Genomic DNA, 12,909 nt, shown 5'->3' with positions numbered 1-12,909 from the left:
TTGACGTCATAACTTTTTTTCTAGGAGGAATTTTCAAAATTGGAGATCGTGACTGTCTGCGCAGGGTATTTTTACATATATACGCCAAGTTTCAGGAAGTTTCGATGACAACTGTAGGCTGTGAAACAAAAAAGTCCACAAGAACAACAACGTGAGTAAGACTTAGAGATCCTCCACGAGGATCTCAAAATTGTGTCAATCGGATAAACGGTTGCAGATAAACCAGTGAAAATTTGCATGGATGTACGTATGTACGTACGTACTGACAACCCAAAACATAATGCCACTGATGACTTCGTCACGGGAGGCATAAAAAGATCAAATAAATCATACTAGAAATCAAAGGAGAAAAATAAATCATAAATAAAGCGTTTGCTTTCGTAATGTAATTTTCGAAAAGGTAAACAGGTGTTATTGCATACAAGTTCCTTCGTGAGCTTTCTGCACTGAAGAAATGAGATTATGTGCATTCCCTCCCTTTCCTCAACTGTGTATTCAAATATTACAACAAACGAAATTGTGATCGAAGAGTCTTTAGTATTCATTTCCCCATTGAAACACTCCCTCAACTTGCCTCGTGCCACCCCTGCTGCAGCAGTGATTATGCATAAGGCTGCGATGATTCCAAGGATTGCTGGAACGACAACAACCACCTGAGGCCCAAGCACCACCAATGGCTCAGCTGGAAGAGAAACAGTTTCATTAACCACTTTGGATAATTTTGAAAACCGCAAAAGCACCGGCTCTTCGCAACACAGACACCTGCTTAGACTTTAATATAATAATGCTCATTTGCTATTGAGATAAATTTGGAGCTTCCACATCGATCTATTACAATGAATGTGTGTGTGTGTGTGTGTGTGTGTGTGTGTGTGTGTGTGTGTGTGTGTGTGTGTGTGTGTGTGTGTGTGTGTGTGTGTGTGTGTGTGTGTGTGTGTGTGTGTGTCTTTCATAACTCCAGCAAAACCATTAAACCGAGCTGCCCAAAACTTTGAATGCGTACTTAGGGAACTCCAAGGGAGTGCATTAATGAAAACTGGGTATTTGGGTTAATTTAAACACCCCCTCTGAAGATAATTAATGGCTAATGCTGTGTCAGCCCAACTTCACCCAGCATGGGTCTTAGCCGCCATTTTTATTTGGCCAACTAAATATGCCTTGCCTTGGAAACACAATCTACTCTCACAAACTAAAGTATACAAGCCGGTAGGGGACATGGGTGGTCGCTATATATAATTGCATACTCGTCATAGTTTTTTATGGATCGGGCTGAAATTTTTTGACAAAGAGGTTGATTATAGTGCGCATAAAAGCACGGAAGCTGATTTTTGATTTTCCAAAAAAAAAAAATATATAAATCTTTTCTGGATTTTTTCAAAAATTTCAAAGTCCCGTTGCGAGGCAACAGTGGCGTCCATAGCAATGATGCTCAAAAGCATACAACTAGATCCTGGTATGAACCTACCAGTCAAGTTTCATCAAAATTGGTTGACTCCTCTGGCCCCCAGAGCTGTCCATTACATACAAACAAACAGACAAGCCGGTAGGCGACATGGGTGGTCACTACATAATTGCATACTAGTCATACAGTTTTTGATGGATCAGGCTGAAATTTTTTGACAAAGAGGATGATAATAGTGCGCATAAAAGCGTGAAAGCCAATTTTTGATTTTCGAAAAAATAATTTTTTAAGGATTTTTCAAAAAATTCAAAGTCCCGTTGCTAGGCAACGGTAGTGTCCATAGCAACGGTGCTCAAAAGCATAGAACTAGATCCTGGTATGAACCTGCCTGTCAAGTTTCATCAAAATTGGTTGACTCCTCTCGCCTCCAGAGCTGTCCATTACAAACATACAGACAGACGGAAAAAGTGAAAATAAGGGTACTCTCGCGACCACCCAACAGACAGACAGAAAACCTGAGACTAACGGTAGTCTAGCGACCACCTAATAATCGAAATATGATTTTGGATCTCATGGACTAAATAAGTGTCAAAACCTGAGTGAAGTCTGACTACATTAAGAAATTAGCGATTCTGACAATTTAAGCAAGGCTGTGTGTGCTCCTTCCTTCAAACTTTTTATGCTGTTCTTTCTTTCACCTGTTTCTACTGTTAACTTTTTCTCCTGTTCAAAAATTACATTGAATTATACAAAGGAATGTGCTGAAAGTGTAGCTTCATTGAGCGCAATGAAAATCATTAAACAGAGGGATCACCGTGAAGGCTCCTACGGCCGCACATGCCAAGCCAGCCGTTCGTTATCAACCGTTTCGTTGGAGAGCTTGCTTGAATGCTTAAGCCACTTGGCAAATGCTGTGGACTTATTGTCAGAAGAAGCCACTCTCCAAGAAACTTATCTGGATTATAATTAAACTTGACCACAACATTCATTACCCGTGATGTAATTCACAATGGCTAGTTGATCATTTTTGTGCAGTTTCACTTCGATCAGGATGCGCAGTCCTATTTTTTTTTCCATAAGTGATTATGAGTGGCCTCCTTGTGTTAATGAGTGATTGTAAATTAATTATATTCTTCTGACAGTGTGTTCTCAAAATTCTGTGGACTTATTCAGACAAAACTTGGTAGACATGTTGATTGTGTGATGAAGACAAATTGATTTGACTTTGGTGACGATCTGGATCCGGCCTATCAGTGGGATAAAAAAGGACCACTGGGCCTGTAGCTTATCTGGCCTAATGTTGTAACCCAAATTTGGTAGCAATCTGACTGGTGGGTCTGGAGAGGAAGATTTTTGAAGGAATTTACACAATTTTCCCAAAAATTTACAAAGCCCACAATTTTGACACACTTCTTGTTCAGGTGATTGGCATGACTTCCACAATTTAACATCACGACCCTGTCCCAATGTTGTAACCCAAATTTGGTAGCATTCTGACTGGTATCTAGAGAAGAAGGTGTCGAAAGGAATTAATGCGATTTTCACAAAAGTTGACCAAGTCGGCCATTTTGACGCATTTCCAGTCACGTGATCAGCATGGCCTCCACAATTTAACATCATGACCCTGTCCTAATGTTGTAACCCAAATTTGGTAGCATTCTGACTGGTGGGTCTGTAGAAGAAGATGTTTGGAGGAATTTACTAAGTCGGCCATTTTGAGAAACTTAAAGTCACATGACTGGAACGAGCTTTGCAATCCTCATTACCAGTGAGGAGCGGAACGTTGCTGCCAAATATCAGCCAGATTGGCCCAACAGTTTGGCTGAAGGAGTCGAAATGGGAGATGGACGGACAGTGCACGATGACAATACCTTATCTGGAAATCCAATTTCACATAAGCTAAAAATGTAAACTTTTCAGCTTGGCGGAGGTATGTGCTCTATTGAGTTCCGTTCTAGTTTCATTTTTAACATCCTAGTCCTGGAGATGTCCTTGAGCCTGCCGCACTTTTCTCATCCCCATTCTTCATTGCAATTAAGTTGTTGACTTGGCAAATTGATTTAATCTGGTGTTGCTGTAGTGCAAGCACGATCGCCCGAATGGCCTCCTCCTGCATCAGATTTCCTTGTAACTTTGAGGCAGGTGCATGCAGAACCCAGCAGGCGGCACCCCCCCCCCCCCAGGTCGTCACCTGGGTCACCTGCCCCAAAATCCAGCCCTGATCACACACAATCTCAGCTTAAATCTCTTTATGCTTTTACATTATTAGAAACACCTGAAACACTTTTACATTATTAGATAACCAGCCATTAGCCTCACTGCAAGAGTTTATTATCAGGGTGAAACAGCATTGAAGAAGTCGGCATTTGCCTCACCTCGGGGGTCATCTCTCATGTGCAGTTGTCATTTAGCAAGGGACACCGCTTACAGGGAAGAGGACTGTTATAGTTGCTCTGGAAGACATAAAAGTCAAGAGAGCAACTGTTCACCGGAGGAAAGGGAGTTATTTTTAGGATGGCTGTTGTGCATCATGGAGAAAAGTGCCTGAAATTGACAAGAAGAATCTCTTTGGGTGTGGGAAGCTGAGTGTGCCGGAGCTGTGAACATTTATATCCCCAAAGTGATTTGTTTATTGCATAATGGTTGTTGTTGCTCCACGCATGCGAAGCGAAAAGTGAGGTTAAGCTGTCTGTCTGTCTGTCATCCCTCCATCTTATCAGTTTATGATCGAGGACCAGCTTATTTAAAATGAATGTTATATTTGAAGACTCATCGGAACATGAAGAGAAAGACCAGCGTTTCTTTTTACCGCACATCAACTCTGAATATGACCTGACCACACATACGGGGAGAGAGGAGAGGGGAGAGGGGAAAATTTTCTTGAGTTTTGAGTTCAAGCCCCGATGGTGCTGTTACATAACACCAGGTGAGTTGACTTGGCATGTCATCCTTCCAAGCTCGGCAAAATGAGCACCAGCTTCCTGAAATAAGGGGCACCACATCAGAAGCATAGCTGCACTTCCAGCAATGATGTAATCAGCAGCCACTGGCTGCATGTGAAACTAGCACAACACTCAGGAGAGAGCACACCTCCATCAGGTTGAACAGTTTACGTTTTGTATCCCACTGATGGGCTGGATTTGGATCGGGACCTTCAAAATCAAATGAACTTGTTCTTGTCACCGACCCAACATGAACACGAAGTTTTGTCCAAATCTGTCCAACTTTTTGAAATAATATGCTATGTATATTGTTTTTATCCCCATCACTTAAAAAAATTATTGTATCCTTATCTGTATCTTCATCAAAATCTAATCATTTCGTCCTTGTCATACACCCAACCTGTCCACCACATTCCGTCCGAATCCGTCTACAACTTCATGAGATGTCGTGTCCACACAGACAGATGGGTGAAAACATAACCTGCGCCTCCTTCGGTGACGGACGTAATAATAATAATAACTGGAGAAAATAAATTTTATTTTATGTTCCTAATAACTCTCGTTTATTCATGAAAATTAATCACACAAAAAAAATTCCACAAACATTTTATTTAAAGGTGAAATTTGGAAAAATTATAAAGTTGAAGTTCCCGACTCCATTTTCCCCATTATCCCCTAAGTTTGCAGATTTGTGGTTCAAGGGGATTTTCAAGAATGTAACCCCCCGCAAATGGCAAGACCCTCCTATATATACTTTAAAACTGCATGGGATATCGTAATCTATTAACTCTCTCATTGCTCCACGTAATCCTTGTCCCATGCCACTTGTTAATCAATGTACCTGGTCTCAGGCTTGGATTCTGCTCATTGTGATGATCTCATTTGTTGATTTCAGTATCGTTAGATGAGTTGGCGCAATCCGGCGCAGAGTGCTCTCGATCTACAGTTGCTCGGCCAGATTAGGAAGGTTGTGAATGCTTATTAAATGAGCAGAGCAGATGAGCAGAGCTCATCACTTACCTAATTACATGGTCCCAAGGAGTATTGTAACATCACAAACAGGTCCAGGAACTTCCTCAGGACCGTGGACTTAGCTGGCGGTCGTTTTGACATGACCCACGGAACTCGAACCGGGTAACTGGAACAGGTCACGGCTGTTACAATATAATTGTGGGCTACCTTGAGGTATAGCCCGCTGATGCAGTTGATGCAGTCTGTTAATCTGTGGACGCTGCGATAAGCATATAATTAATTCCTCAAGAACATCGGGTTTCCTCCAAATTTTTCATTTCAAACTTATTAGTGTTAAACAGTGTTGAACAACTGTAGCAAGTGTTTAAAAAGAATGTTGGGTGGAAATGACTAAATAGTTTGTGGTAATAATTTTTACTTCCGGTAGGTGTGCTCCATAATAAGCCGTTTATATACCTTCACACAGCATTTGACCAAGGCAGAAAACCCCCTGGGGAAGGTGGGTATATGAAGTGACTACAACCTCCTTTGTATGACCCTTAGTCCTGCTAGCAAGTTTGGTTGAGATTGGATAAATAATGACCAACTGCACCGTGGTCAGATAGATAGACAGATAACACAGACAGACACCACATTGTGCACTGTATTTTAGTATGATAAAAAGTTCACACCAACCTCATAAAAAGAACCACCCTCAAACATTTCAACCTCCTCTGTCATCCATGACTGTTTAAGGTTAGCTGATGAATAAGGAAATGCTTCTAAAAGTGAATAATGTTTGCAACTGGTAGCAAAGGTACCCGATGTTGCTGGGCAACGCTGGGTCCCTCCTCCCGCCACACCTCCCTCCGGACTCCCATCCTAACCACTGCCTCTTCCCACCACCTCCTAGTTACTGACAGTGAATAAAGCGTTGGAAAAATAAGTAATTGAAATAAAACTCGCTTTCAATTTCTACCAACCCGTATTTCGTCGTTGCCATGTGTCGTGTCGAAATCTTCTCTCTGAGAGATTAATTCATCGATATGGCCAAAATAAATCATGGTATAGATGTTTATCCTTGTCACCATGTAATGAATCTGGGGTGGGTTCAGTTACCAAGTTTCTTATAGAGTGAGAAGCAACGTCCGGAGATGACCACCTTCCCCTCGTGCTGCCTCCCCCTTCCCCCAACCCCCTCGCTCTATCTTTCTTTTTTCTTCCCCCCCCCCCATCCCCAATCTTCCCTGTATTCCCATCATTTGCCAATATAATACGAGTTCCCTTACAAGGAACTTCAAAAGAGGTGTGCATGTATCATAGGGGAATTCTTCAAGAAACCTTAAAGTTTCATCAACCATTCTGTACTTTATTGTTTTCTATAATAAAAGTCTCCATCAACCTTGTAATACCCTCCTTGAAGTATCAAGCCTTGAAGATTTATAAAAGTGAAAAAGTAAAATACCATTTCATACACATTGAACTTTACATCCTTTATTGCCCAAACCTTCTACTGACATCATCAGACATACACCTACCGGATGTGGGTGGTACTTCCAGAATTTTGATCCTTTGAAGACAATCCGGGTGGCAGGCTGGAAATTTCGGCCTCAACTGCAAGACAACTGCACGGTGTCAGACCTGGCTAGGGGTGAGTTCAAAATGATTTTCATCTGCGGTGCTGAAAGATGAAATGCATATATTCACGTGATAAAAGCCGAGTCTCATGAAAGTTTAACAAAAAAATAAAGAAGTCACAACTCACCGTAACAATATTAATGCTACAAGGCACAACTTGCTGTGGATGTGAAAATCTCACCATTATCATTGCCAGTGTTTCCTGCTGAAATGAAAGAGTAAAAACAAATAAGTTTATTTCAAAAACACCACTTTAGCTTGTGTACCAAAATTTGGGATCACATCATAATATGCTTTGTTAATCTGTCCGTCTCAACGTCACAATGACGGAATCTCGCGGGATTGGGAATTAAACATCATTATTTAATTGTAAACTGTGTGTGTGTGTGTGTGTGTGTGTGTGTGTGTGTGTGTGTGTGTGTGTGTGTGTGTGTGTGTGTGTGTGTGTGTGTGTGTGTGTGTGTGTGTGTGTGTGTGTGTGTATATGTGTGTGTGTATATATGTGTGTGTCCTCATCAGCAGTTCCGATTGATTTTAAAAAAATAATTTTTTTTTAAAGAATTCAATTGTCCAACTCGGACATTGTTTGACATTCTGGGCATCTCTGGGTGTTGTTTGTTATAACCGACCGCTAATCACTTGCCAAGCCAGAGAGGTCATATTCAACATCATCTGGAGGTCATATTAAACACTAATGTGGATCTGTGACCATGATTGTGGATCCACCATTTGGAAAGGTTCTGGGTTGAAAGGATCGAAACCTTGAGGAAGAACGATGCCCAACTGATGATCCATGCCATCGGGAAACCATTCAATTGCTCACAGGTTAAGGTTTTTCAGGTAAGGGAACTATGTTTTGAGGTTTACAATTTAAATCAAGTTGAATGTAGGTTGTTGTGAAATTCCCATCATTTATAGCAATCCTTTAAATTATATTATGTTTCTGGAATAGCTAATCTTGATGGTTGGGGTGATGGGCTTGGAATCCCAGGATCCTGAGATCAAATCCCACATGGCTGTTGAATTAATACCAGGTGGGGTGGACTCTACTTGTCATCCTTCCGAGGTCGGCAAAATGAGTGCCAACTTGCTGGTATCCTGTGTCGGAGTGGTGACCCGTCCAGGATTGCGCCCAATAGCCAAGGAGACTGCTTAGGCAGCCTCAACGCTCTGCACAGAGTATGGTCCCAATGTATGGATGGAATGACACTCAGTCGATCACATACCTCCGCCATGCTAAACAGTTTACATTTTGTATCCCACTGATGGATCGGATCTGGATCCAGATCTTCACCAAAATTGAATAAATTAGTCATTGTCACACACCGAACCTGTTCACAAAGTTTTGTCCGAATCAGTCCATAACATTGAGATATCTTACTCACAGACAAACAAACATGGCAGGCTGGAACAGACAGACAAAGTCAAACAGGGGTGAAACAATAACCTCTATCTACCTTCGGTGGCAGAGGTAATAAGAGAAACATACTCCATTGTTTTTTTATTATGTTGTCAACAAACTCAAATGAATGAGAGAATTTGAGGAAGTATCATTCCTGACGGGTTCGTTAAGAATACAAGTAACGTTTAGGCAAAGTAATGATGATCGCTTCTTGGACTCAGAGTTTGAAGCCAATCTATATATACAAGCCCTCAAAATAAAGTTTGGTTTTTTTGATGAGCAGTTGGTCAAGTAAACTCTTGTATTGTGTGCTTAACTTACCTTTAAAATTACCAAATGCAGACTACTTGTGATTTCAGGAAAAGGAAGAGACTTGTCGGGAACAAAACACTTTGTCGGAATCAGTTTGCATTTGAGTATGTTTTTGTGTGTTACCATGCTGACAACTTCTCTGCTGTGGTTTTCCATGCAGTTTTGAAGGCCGACGGTGTAATTTTGAGTCAGCGAACTGGGCCTGAACGTCACGACCAGAGCATCATGGACGATAGACACGGTGAGGTTTGGCTCCCACGTGCTGCCTGCAACATAAAGGCAGAGCCGGATCAAGACCTTTAGAGGCCCTAAGCACTGAAAAGATTATGGTACCCCCATATATATGTAATCCAAAATAAAAACAATATTAAACCGTAACATGAAATTTTATTTTTAATGCTTAATGGTTAATCCAGGGCTGCATAAAGGTGTTGACTTGAGTAGCAAACAACACAAACAAACAACACAAACAAACACACACAAACGATGTTGATGCGATTTCTGTACGTGACATCATGGGACGCAGATGATGTGCAAACGTCCGACAAATAAATGCTGAATCATTACATGTCCATTTCATTGCGACCTCATCACGTAATGGTGCATCGTAGCGAATGTCTTCACATCCAACGTGAAGGTAACAATCTCAATACCGGGTATGTCCACCTCCGGAAAGAAACACTGCATCGAGGTCCAAGGAGTGTTTGCGGTTCTCTGGGCAGTTTGTAATGCCTCTTCAAAAATGAATGTCGGTGACTCGTAATTAGTTGCCGCAGATCAGGATCTCGAGGCCAAGATTCAATATTTGACCCTTTTAATTGCAAAATACAACACTTTTTTTAGATCCTCGTGGAGGATCTTTAAGTCTTACTCACGTTGTTGTTCTTCATCTTCTTCTTGTTGACTTTTTTGTTTCACAGCCTACAGTTTTCATCGAAACTTCCTGAAACTTGGCATATATATGTAAAAATACCCTGCGCAGACAGTAACCATCTCCGATTTTGAAAATTACTCCCAGAAAAAAAGTTATGACGTCAAAAAATCTCTGCTAATGGAAATCGCCTAAAAAATTATCTCCGAAACTAGGCAAGCTTTTTGAATTCTGTTTGCGGGAATTGAACAGGGCATTAGCAGAGATGAATTACCGTACATATGATACATCACTATGACGTCATATCAATTTTTATGATGTCATTCCTATTTTTTGACATTTTTTGTTTCACAACCCAGAGTTTTCATCGGATCTTCGTGAAACTTGCCATGTATATGCAGAAAGCCCACGCGCAGGCAGTAACCATCTCCGATTTTGGAAATTCTTCCAAGAAAAAAAAGTTGACGTCATAATATCGCCGCTAATGGAAATCGCCTATACCATTATCTCCGAAACTAGGCAAGCTGTTTGAATTTTGTTTGTGGGAATCAAGCCGGGCATTAGCACAGATAATTTATCGCAAACCTGATACATCACAATGACGTCATATTCCTTTTTATGACGTCATCATTAAGAGGACGAGGATCTTAGCTCATTTGAGCTTGTTCATCCACATGATCGAGACTCGTGGAAGGGAACCAATTTACAAATGGAAAGGGAGAAACACCAACAGCAGAGTAGAAATGAGCCATTAAGGGGAGGGGGAGAAGGACACGGGGGTGAACAAGCTGCACACAAGCTGAATGAAGCACATCAAGAAGGGGAAGGTGGGAATGAAACAGAAAAGAAACAAACCAAGCAAGAACTAACAAACGAAAAGGGGTGAGGGGAGTGGTAGAGAAGTGGGAAGTGGGAGGGAGAGAAAATATAACCTGGAAAAAGGGGGAGGGGGGGGTAAATCACAATAGCATGGAAAATGAGAGTGCTTGGTAACGGGGTCATTTGGGATTGCTGGACAGATTACAAAGTGGGACACCGCTGAACTAGGTACTTGATGTGGTGTCGCACTCACCTCTTTTTGTGCAAAACGACGTGAACTTAAAGAAGTGTTCTTTGCAACCTGTGAAACAAGAAACAACATTGCTTGAGCGCACTCACATCAGAGTGTGTTGTCTTGTATATCTTCAGCAAGTAAGAAAATATGAAGTTAGACGGTACCGCACCTGGCAAGGAAACACGTCTACGCTGCCAGAGATCAGGATCTCGAGGCCAAGGTTCAGGCAAGTTGTGGAGGTTCACTGAGTAGTCCCGACCAGGTTGCATCACAAATCCATCAAAGCTGAAGATGGCCTGTAAGTATAGATACAACAAAGTGTTGCTACATGCAGGTGAAAAAAAAGTTAGTGATAACAGTAGTGGTAAATTACAAAACGTTAAAATAAAACTCGACACAATGTGATCCCAATCAACATGAATGAGTTGGCACATTCTGCTAGTTTAGCTAAGCTCTAAGCTCCATAACACCATGCCACCTCTTCCATTCATAGCTATTGTGTAGAGCCTATGACTGCTGGTTGCATTATTTTCTGGGGGTGCAGCTGTGCCGCTGATGCAGTGCCCTCTATTACTATTACCAGTGCACTGGTACTCATTTCACCGACCTCAGAAGGATGACAGGCTGAGTCAACCCAACCTGGTGTTAATTCAACAGCCAGCAGGGGCTCAAACCTGACCCGAACATCTTAATCCAGCCACCTTATCTATTTAAGTCATCACCAGGCTTTCCTCCACTCATAACCACACCTCTTCAATTATTTATCTTCTGATGTCAATGTCATCTATGACTCTTTGCATTCAATGAGGGCACACCCATTTCAGTACCAGAAATATCAAGAATAACTGACGAAGAACCTACCCCTCCAAGCAGAGCACTCCTCCCCGAGTACAGAAACCACACACAGATGGTGTCGTTGGCAGAAATGTCCATGACGCAAAGTTCTGTGGCTCGTAGTACCACCAAGCTTGCTGTGCAAAAGGACAAACAACAGCTCATTCAACTCTTCTGAAGTTCTCACAGTTCCAGTTTTGACATGGTTCCACTGCCACCTGATAAATGTTGTGGTTACCAAAACCACACGTCTGCCTTTCAATGCATCACATGCCATGCACAGTTAGTCATGGGTGATAAGACATGCCTTGGGACTAATAAAGTTGCAACATGATGAGCTTTTAGTGGTTGATTATGACGTTTCTCATCATCATACCTCAATTGGATATTGCCAGGGAGCATTTGGCGACAACACCATTTGAACGATTTTTCTCAATAAAACCAGCAGTGACCCCTTTTATAAACCTCATCCCGTGTTACCATCCCGTATGTAGCCGTGCCTCCCTTGTTACCATCGTTTGTAATGGACCAGCTGATGTTGAGCACCGGAATTCTGTCTCCATGGCGATTTACTTTCAGGGCCGCCCAGATCGTCGGGGCGCTCGGCCTGCTGGGAGTCCATTCCGTGGACCATTTCTGCTCTGGCCCTGTGTGGATGTAAACACAGCACACACTTATTCACATGAGCGAGCACAAACATCTCCTGCCAACACAAATCACTCACAGCGGTGGTAATCCTCAGAATATTGAGGTCTTGAAGAATGTATTGAAAGATATCGAAACTTCGAGATTTGACGATGAGCTCGACCTAGTCCTAGAAGGATGGGATTAATGTGGACTTGATAATGAGCTGTAATAGCTTCAAAAATATAAAAACACACGAGTTAATTAATTGTTTTTTTTTTAAGTCTCACGCAGGCAAAAGCTTAACATTTTGCATTTGCACGGTCTGTTGATATATTTACAAAGAACTGTCTTGTGCAATTTTTTTCACAAACGCTAATTATTTTACAAATTGATCTAAGGCTCAAGGAGATTGGAAGACATCGGTGTACTCTGAGCTATTCACTCAGAGTACACTGATGTACGCATTGCAAAGACGTTGGTAGACGATGGACTTGAACTTGGGTTCTTCAGCATCATGAACCATGGGTTCAGATTTCAGATAAAAATGGTAAACAGTCCAAACCCAGGTTTTATTCTTGCAAAATATTATTCCACAAGGGTTCAAAACTGACGCATTAAAGCACGAGTCACATTTGCTCTATGGCTAGGATACGGCGGCCGTACCCCCCCCCCGAATTGACAGAAATGTGCGGCGGCCGCAGAGTTTTTGAGGTGGCCTCAGGGTGGCCCTACGCCGTATGGCTATCTTTTACAGGCCGTAGGGGTCTCCGTGGAATTAAAGCGCGGAGTTATAACTTTCTTCATTTCTAGGTTGGCCGTAGCAATTCGACAAGCCGTAGCCATGACGTAGATGTGTTCCACGTCGACCGTACGTAG

At 42.0% G+C, this 12,909-nt stretch overlaps 1 protein-coding gene across 3 annotated transcripts in view; it reads right to left on the bottom strand.

Annotated features, from left to right (window-relative positions):
* The window catches only part of LOC147013841 (interleukin-17 receptor A-like), a 60,017-nt gene that overhangs the window by 15,707 nt on the left and 31,401 nt on the right, over positions 1 to 12,909 (bottom strand). For 2 of the 3 annotated variants that reach the window (XM_085851108.1, XM_085851106.1), the window contains 8 exons: positions 11,919 to 12,053; positions 11,434 to 11,543; positions 10,742 to 10,868; positions 10,591 to 10,638; positions 8,771 to 8,913; positions 7,061 to 7,138; positions 6,834 to 6,909; positions 575 to 682 (listed from right to left, as the gene is read on the bottom strand). In XM_085851108.1, coding sequence (XP_085707234.1) covers positions 575 to 682; positions 6,834 to 6,909; positions 7,061 to 7,138; positions 8,771 to 8,913; positions 10,591 to 10,638; positions 10,742 to 10,868; positions 11,434 to 11,505 — 652 coding nt within the window. In that variant the 5' untranslated portion in view covers positions 11,506 to 11,543; positions 11,919 to 12,053. The remainder of the gene's footprint in view (positions 1 to 574; positions 683 to 6,833; positions 6,910 to 7,060; positions 7,139 to 8,770; positions 8,914 to 10,590; positions 10,639 to 10,741; positions 10,869 to 11,433; positions 11,544 to 11,918; positions 12,054 to 12,909) is intronic. The other variant, XM_085851107.1, reaches the window with a different exon arrangement.

This window comes from Eptatretus burgeri, chromosome 13 (genome assembly GCF_056783735.1).
Source record: "Eptatretus burgeri isolate ZD-2024b chromosome 13, Ebu_testis_v1, whole genome shotgun sequence".
Lineage (NCBI taxonomy): Eukaryota > Metazoa > Chordata > Myxini > Myxiniformes > Myxinidae > Eptatretus > Eptatretus burgeri.
This window is presented reverse-complemented; position numbering and strand designations above follow the sequence as displayed.